This window comes from Seriola aureovittata, chromosome 15, assembly GCF_021018895.1.
Source record: "Seriola aureovittata isolate HTS-2021-v1 ecotype China chromosome 15, ASM2101889v1, whole genome shotgun sequence".
Taxonomy (NCBI): Eukaryota; Metazoa; Chordata; class Actinopteri; order Carangiformes; family Carangidae; genus Seriola; species Seriola aureovittata.
In genome coordinates this window covers 6,361,119-6,369,556 of record NC_079378.1, presented here as the reverse complement: position 1 = coordinate 6,369,556, position 8,438 = coordinate 6,361,119, and the positions used below count along the sequence as shown (strand labels likewise).

Sequence of the window (8,438 nt, the reverse complement as noted above, 5' to 3'; positions counted from 1 at the left end):
TCCTCCTACTCCAAAACAGTGGAAAGCATGGAGCCTCAACAGTGACTAAATGGGTTCAGCTGCGGAGAGCTCAGACGCACGAGCCACACAGGCGCACGTTTAACATAAGAAAAGAAGGAAGTAAACAAATATTTATTTCAGAGAATGAGGAATGAAACGTGAGAATTAATATCATCAAAGAAGAATCAAGCTAATTTAAGCAACAATAGTTGTGCTCATTGCGGGAAGTCATCGCTTATCTGTGGGCGATCAGCCACCAGTCAGCTGCGAATGTGAGCTCCTCTTCCTCTTGCACTTCAACTTCAAATCTTTGACTCTTTCGCCCTTTTATGTGGTAACCGACAAGGAATGATCGATCAATTATTAATCAGATATCTTTAATTGGAAAGTTACAGCGTTTCAACTGCCCACCCATGATGTCTGTGAAACATGCTAATTCCCATTATTACATTTAACATCTAATTTCATTGTGTCTATGGAACTTCTGTCACTTTCACAGACACAGTCATGTATAAGCCCATGTTTTTGAACCCTCCTGTGCTCCAGGTCGTTTTGACCCAGGTCTAAAATCTAAAAATATACTTTATATCTACTCAGTTCGGTGCTTCATGGCTTTTCATTATATTTGTCATGACCATGTGTGTTTTCAAAGAGACATAGCTGAGGCCCATCTGAGCTGGATGGAAAATAACAGCGCTTACAATAGAAAAGAGACAGAATTATCCTTACATGCACTTCCACTGCAACTCTCTTCTCCCCTGCCTTAGGCCAGACTGACTCCAAACATAATTAAAGGTCAGTTTTGTATATATACAGTGTGTATAACAAGTGTAGATCTCTCCTACTTCGATGTATTTCTCGATTTAAACACTAGAAACATTCAGCAATACCGTGAAAACCAGCGACTCTTTGTTGTAAGTTGCAGAGGAGAGGATGTGATCCCACAAATAGGTAAATCATAAACAGGTGAGACAGGAATCAGGTTCACATTTTCACTTGTGTGAATGTAAACTGCTAAGGTCATAAATATACATTAATATGTAAATTGTAACATGCTGCTTTGTGATTATTGGCTTTATCTGCAGTGGGAAACTAGGGAAGAAAGCAGGAGAGTCGGAACATTATAAAGCATATGATCAACGTGTAGTTTCAGCACGATGACAGCAGTGAGGCACATCAGTGGTTCAGTTCAGGTGGTCAAGTGCAACATCCCGCTTTAACTTAGAGAGGCTGCAACTCTAAAGGAGCAAGAGCAAACGCTGTTGGGTGCAGTAAGTAAGAGGAGGCAAGAGGTTACATGGAAGTCACAGTGATTCATTTAGATTTTAGTAGTTTCATCAGAGATTTGTTCACATTCCACACAGGTGAACCAAGTGGTTTCTGGTGTAACAGGGTTTCAGCAGGCTCACAACAAAATAGCATTTAAAGTCACAGATGTGGACGTTTTGTGGGGTAAGATGTGTGATGCATCTTCAGCCAAAGAAAAACTTCCTCAAGTTTCATGTCATTACTGACAAATAAAAGAATTTCTTAGTTCAACATTTGTTAGTTACCTGGAGAGAGCCGACACAGAGAGAAAGAAAGTAGCCCTGGTGACTTGCTATTTATAGAGCCAGAAAGACATTTGAAATAGTCACATGGCGCCCTCTGGTGGAGACTCATCTGATGTCATGAACTCAATTGCAAACCATAGACTGTTGCTAACATGTACTGGTCAAAACTGAAGTCAAGGCTCTTCCCACAGTCAGCCAAACAGACAAAAAAACTGATAATTAATTTTCGTTGCTTTCACACAAAATGCATTCAATGACCATGTTTTCCAAAAAAATCCACAAACCCTTTTCTCATTCATACTCCACCGGCTGCAAAACACTGCATAAACCACATTCAAAACAGAACTATGGCAAACTTTGTACATTTCTACAGCAAACATAATGAAATATATAGAAAATCTTTGCAGAATAATTAGAATAAAATGAAATAATAGCCTCTCCAAAACACAGCTCATAGTAACTTCAGCTGAAAGACTACTTCAGTGTCCTGTTCTTAGTCGTTTTTTAGGGGTGATTCTGTTTGGAAACATGGATTAAGTAAGTCAGGCTGGTGGGGAAAAAAGAAATGTGGCATGGAGAGAGGGAATGTGTGGAGGACAAAGGAGAGGAAGATGAAGAGCAGCGGTCGCTGATGAGATAAAGGCCACAACATGTTGTAAGCCACGATCTCTCTCTGAGAAAGGCCGGTTTAATCTGCCGCGTTCAACAGTCGCATCAATAGGACACATTTTCCGGGAAAACAATAGGTGAGATTTGCATCGTTCAATGATAATTTAAGTACATATTTCAGTACAACACAATACAGTATGTTTTTACATGTAGTTTTTACATTGATTGGTGTGTGTTTTATGGAAGGATCCAAACACTGCCTCCCACAGGAGAGAGAGGCAGAATATTTTCAGATGGGCAGACATTGTTTATATTGTAATTGGCAACAATACAATGAAACTGGATGAAAATTCAGGGCAGAGTGCTGGCAAATAATATCACTTTTGGGAATGTGAATCTATGGTCAGAACAGTGTCCCTGCAGAAAAATAAAATAAAGATGACGCAGTTGTACAATGTGCCCTTTGAGAGAAACAGTGAATATGTGAAAGAATTCCTGTATCAAAATGTCCAGGTAAGACGTCTGTTCAATAACCAAACAGGGAACACACACGGCTTTGCATAATGTAAAGGAGGCTACGGTAAAAACTGTGTATTTACAGTATTTTAGAGAGTAATGGAGATGGACGCCGTGCAGGCAAACTGAACGTGCATTCATCTTTGTGGAGGGAGCTGGATTCCAACGGGATAAAAACACTCTGCACATAAAGAAATGATTGTCCCAACATCGCTGTGTGTGCAACACTGTCCGATGATGATTTGCTGTTACACAAACCACTCGCTGGCCCCCACAATACAGAGAGGCTCATATCTTTTCTGGATGACCTGCATAAAATCGACTTGGAGAGAAGTTGAGGGGCAACAAACTCCCCTGTACCTTCGCTGATGTGTGAGATAATGTGGCAAACCCACCATTGTGCTGCAGTCTGCCTCAATGCTCCTCCCCTATAGAGGAGTTTTTATCTGTGTGGAGGTGGAAGGTTTATGACCCCTATCCACATGACCAGATGTGGATACTGAAAGTCTGAGGACTGCCAAGGCTGAATCATCAGAGAAGACATATGATGTGATGTTGATTAGGACTACAGACCTCACAGTACTAGTGATTATACTAAATATGTTGCTATTTTCTATCCCTGGGATTTCAGGAAATTGTTTTTTTGTTTCAACTTTTTATTTTTCACAAGTAAATTACATTGTGCAAAGATGTAGAAACAACAAAAAAAAAGATATTGAAGCAAACTGCTGAATTTCTTTCTTGTTATGGCCTACCTCAGTACAGTCAATAAAGTGAGAGGGTGTTCTTCTTATTCTATGATGAAATACTGATTTATGTGAAAAATCATTCAAACTTAAAAGATAAAAGTTCATCATTCATGAAATGCTCCTTGTTGTTTTTTTAGGTCAGTAAAGTTGCTTCAGATGGTCGATCGTATGTATGAATTGTTTTGGTGGTGGAGTGAGTTTTGGAGGTGAGATCAGCTGATTGGCCAAGATGCACGTCAGTAATTTTGGGCTGAACAAAGAGGTTTGAAAAAGTGGCCTCGGCACTGACTTATATAGTATATGCCTGTTAGCAATTGAAAAAACAAACAAACTCTGTGATGTTCTTCCCTGTGAGAGTCACATGCAAACAATTCTATTACCATTAGACTAAAGGTCAAAGGTCAGGGTGCAGTGGTTGTGGTGGCAGGTGCAGCCAGCCATGTGAGACCGCAGTACTGAGAAACCTCAATAGACATTAATGTTTTCTTCTGAGAAAGCACTAAATGCAAATGCCACATATTCCTACCTGAGGCGACGGTGTCTTTATTATGCTTTACTCAACAGCTTGTCTTCAGTGAATCCTTTGTTTTAAGTGCCTCCCTTAGATTACGCTGCAGGTGATGACATAAAGTATCACGCGGCCATATAACCACAAAAATGAAACCCTGCAAATGTGATATTTCAGAGGACTGAGGATCTTATTTTTCATTAGATCATAGCTGACTGCAGTATGTGTAGTTTATTAGCTCATTTGAGGGTGAACAAGATGATTTGCCCTCAACTGCTTCACTGTTCATGAAAAATAGGAAGAAAATCATATATGAATCATATATTGTTCATACGTTATACTGTTCATACACATATGAATATGAAATATGGGTTATTATATTACTCTCCTTATGCTTGTGTCTCTGTCTTTCTGTGGAGCCCCCATAACAGTTTACCTGATTTGTCAGTGTGTGTGTGTGTGTGTGTGTGTGTGTGTGTGAGAGAGAGAGAGAGAGAGAGATGGAGAACTACAAGAGAGAGAGAGAGAGAGTGAGAGTGATCATGTGTTTTGCTTGATTCACACTCTCACATGACTGGAACTATAATCTACAATCATTTCTTTTTTTTCGTAAAAGGAGTTTGAATGTCTGGGCTCACTGCCCCCGTCATGAAGTAAGCTTCACCCTGGGGTTAAGCAGCATGTGACCGGCTCAACAAAGAGGAGGGGGTGAAAACCCCTGAAGAATTTAAGCCAGAGAGCATCACATGGGCTTTCCCACTTTGCTTCATTTCTGGGTGACTGCTCGCCTCCTCCAAAGTGAAACGCTGCTGTAATGTGGCCACTGATAATCTTTAGTTTCATGTGGTATTTTGTTCCCTGCTACCAACAGTTCCCTCGTCTGTGTGCCACTCAGGAAGCCTTGCGCACTAAGGTGTGCTGCCCGACTTGGGAAGGGGACGGCTCGGCCTGCGGAGCCAGCTCGGGCCGGGGCTTCTGTCAGGATGTGGAGGTGTCGGACCAGCCCGACGGGCCGCAGTACCCCTTCTCCGGACTGGACGACAGAGAGAAGTGGCCCCTGGTTTTCTACAACCGGACCTGCCAGTGCGCAGGGAACTTCATGGGCTTCAACTGCGCGGACTGTAAGTTTGGATACTTTGGTGTGAACTGTGACCAGAGGAGAGAGTCTCTCAGGAGGAACATATTTCACCTGTCCCGGGCCGAGAGGATCAGACTCGTGTCCTACCTGAACTTGGCCAAGCAGACTGTCAGCAGGGACTATGTGGTGGCCACGGGGACCTACATGGAGATGGAGAACGGCTCTGCCCCGATGTTCGCTGATGTGTCTGTGTATGATGTTTTTGTGTGGATGCATTACTACGTGTCCCGGAACGCGCTGTTGGGGGGGCCGGGGAACGTGTGGACCGATGTGGACTTTGCCCACTGGGCGCCTGCGTTTCTCCCGTGGCACCGCGTGTACCTGCTGCACTGGGAGCATGAGATCAGGAAGCTGACCGGAGACAGGAGCTTCACCATCCCGTACTGGGACTGGAGGGATGCCCAGGGCTGTGACGTGTGCACGGACGAGCTGATGGGGGGCCGGAGCCTCCAGGATCCCAGTCTGCTCAGTCCAGGCTCGGTCTTCTCCTCTTGGAGGGTACACTTTTCTTTTCATTTCATTTCAATAATGTTTTCTTCTGGTTACTTCTCTTTTCTTACATAGCAACCGTTTTATTTATTTATTTATGTCCATTGCTCAACTTATATGTGCCAGCTGCTGTAAAACTATCTATCTATCTATCTATCTATCTATCTATCTATCTATCTATCTATCTATCTATTATATAATATTATATAATTTTCAACAACTAGGTGACTGACTGTCCTGTATTCACTTTGCTCTGTAATGCATCTAATGTTTCCGCGGGTCTGCGTCTACAGGTCCTGTGCTCCAGAGCAGGGGACTACAATAACAGAGGTGTGTTGTGTGATGCCGGCGAAGAAGGCCCATTGCGTCGTAACCCTGGAAACCACGACCGTAATATGGTCGAGCGATTACCAACTTCGGCAGAGGTGGAGTTCACTCTCAGTCTGACCAACTATGACACCGGAGCCATGGACCGCAACGCCAACATGAGCTTCAGGAACACTCTGGAAGGTCAGATAAGCGCCATAAAGCGCGCGCGCGCGCGCACACACACACACACACACACACACACACACACACACACACACACACACACACACACACACACACACACACACACACAGACTGTCTTCACTCTCTGGGCTGCTCCATCTTAAATTATATACCACTCTGCACTGCTACTCTTCCATCACATTGTGTCAATCTATCGACTCTGTCTGCCTCTGTGTGCTGGTGATGATTTTCTCACATGACATATGTTTGTTTGCACTCGACACAAATGCTGATACTCGCGACTGTCAATAAGATTCAGAATCTGACAACCCGGGTTACATCTTATTTGTGGTTAGAAGCTGTTATACTGTAAGACACCGACATGCTCCTGTTGTTTGGTGTAAGTCCTTTGTCCGGTGTGACTGACAGTGTATTATTGTGGTGCACTATCCATTGTCCGATGTTAATATTCACTTATTCACACTAATATCTGTGTATGTTTGAATCTCAGGGCCGACATTAATTCCACACAAATCCAGCAAGTCTGTGCTTTCTATTGATAGTAGTCTGAGTATGACCACAGAACTATTCAATAAAGTGCTGTCTCCAACATACAGTAGCTTCAGAGCCATGCCATAGTTTCCTAGGATACCAAGAGTAGCCTATATCAGATCTGAACACATACTGTATCTCATATTTTTTTCAGAAAAGAAAAATAGTTCACTACAGAAAAGTTTCCGTAGAAACTGCCACTGAAATACACATCAATTTTTTTCTCTCCAAGGAAACCATTCCCATGTTCAACAGGTTCAATTCCAAAATGCAGTGTTGGGGAGTAGTGAACTATAAGTAATTAAACTAGTACAATCAAAGGCTTTTGGTTCTCTAACCACTACATGCTGCCATCTATGTCCCCGCTGATGAGACGACCTCTCACCTTGCAGGATTCGGGGATCCTCAGACCGGCTTGGGAAACAGTTCTCGTATGGGCATGCACGCTGCTCTCCATTTGTTCATGAACGGATCCATGTCGTCGGTGCAGGGCTCAGCAAATGACCCCATCTTCCTTCTCCACCACGCTTTTGTTGACAGGTAAGAGAGGTAACACACACAGAGACACACACACACACACACACTAGATGCAGGTGCATTTACAGTAATTGCTGTGTTTGTTTTCTCTTCCCCTGAAAGCATTTATGAGCAGTGGCTCAGGAGGCACAGACCATCTCCATCCCAGTATCCAGACTCTAATGCTCCTATTGGGCACAACAGTGAATACCACATGGTGCCCTTCCTGCCCCTCCACCGAAACAGAGAATACTTCATCTCCAGCAAAGACCTTGGATACGAGTACTCCCACCTGCTAGATGCCAGTAAGTTCACTTCGGAGTGGAGTTTTTCTATTTCCATTTTCCATTTGAATCTGACAAAGTCTATTACTGTTTTCCATTATCTGTTAATCTGTTTTTCATTTTCCCCCTGCATGTTAAAAAAATCCACCAACTGAATTTATTCAGGAAAAAAGTTTGAAACCATAGTTCCTTATCTCAAAAAGATACCCCGATTGTAATATAACCAAGATAACTGTAATAATTTAACTCATTCAGATTTAGGTTACTCACCATCTTTATTTTATTCCAACTTAAAAATAAACTTGCATATTTCAACTACTTTTTTTTTTTTTTTACCTGAGACCACCTCTCTGTCCTTTCCAGATCAGAGGCTGTCAGAATCCATGCGGCCTTACCTGGAGGAGTTGCAGGATGTGTGGCCCTGGCTGCTGCTTGCAGGGCTCTGTGGGGGGATCGTAGTGGTGGCCGTAGCTGCTGCCGTTGTCACTGCAAAGCGGAGATACCGAGGGTCCTCTTGGCTGCCTGCGAGCAGTTGGAAAAACTTATTTACTCTCCCAGAAAGGCAGCCACTTATCGGGAGCAATGACACTGTGGAAAGCAGCCACCGTAACTACCAAACAACTATGTGAGGGCGCAGCCAGCCCCATGTAGTGACGCACGCATCTATGAATTTTAATATCAAAGCCATGTGAATTATACATTATATTGACTAACTGTAATGAATCTATAATCTTTATTGAAGCCGGTGTATTTAAACTGTGGAAAGTTTTGAAGGAGGTCATGTTAAAACTTCTGAGCATGTTCCACCCACCACTTGTAACTTGTCAAATTCTTCCCAGTAGGTCATTTTAGACATGGTCTGTGCATCATTTAGTTTCTGTCATGGAAATGTTCCAAAGTGACTTTTCACATCTCTTCTTCCCTCTGGTTTTAGGCGATTACCTTCAGAATCAGGCTCTGCACTGTGTTGTGTCAGTCATATACATTTAGTATGAAGTAATGATATCCTACATGCATGCAGCTGCCATTCAG

The 8,438-nt window shown here is 42.9% G+C and overlaps 1 protein-coding gene across 1 annotated transcript; it reads left to right on the top strand.

The window, feature by feature from the left end:
- The first annotated feature begins 4,711 nt into the window (after positions 1-4,711).
- Positions 4,712-8,355, top strand: LOC130182947 (tyrosinase-like). The gene is made up of 5 exons (XM_056398178.1): positions 4,712-5,571; positions 5,856-6,072; positions 6,999-7,146; positions 7,246-7,427; positions 7,770-8,355. Exons 1-5 carry the CDS (start codon positions 4,750-4,752, stop codon positions 8,033-8,035), a joined length of 1,635 nt encoding a protein of 544 aa, XP_056254153.1. The 5' UTR covers positions 4,712-4,749; the 3' UTR covers positions 8,036-8,355.
- Positions 8,356-8,438: the final 83 nt, after the last annotated feature.

Excerpts from the sequence above, each read along its gene's own strand:
- LOC130182947 (XM_056398178.1), top strand. The coding sequence starts at position 4,750 with ATGTGGCCACTGATAATCTTTAGTTTCATGTGGTATTTTGTTCCCTGC. Across the intron at positions 5,572-5,855 it reads CGGTCTTCTCCTCTTGGAGG|GTCCTGTGCTCCAGAGCAGG; the intron begins GTACACTTTTCT and ends CTGCGTCTACAG. Across the intron at positions 7,147-7,245 it reads CACCACGCTTTTGTTGACAG|CATTTATGAGCAGTGGCTCA; the intron begins GTAAGAGAGGTA and ends TTCCCCTGAAAG.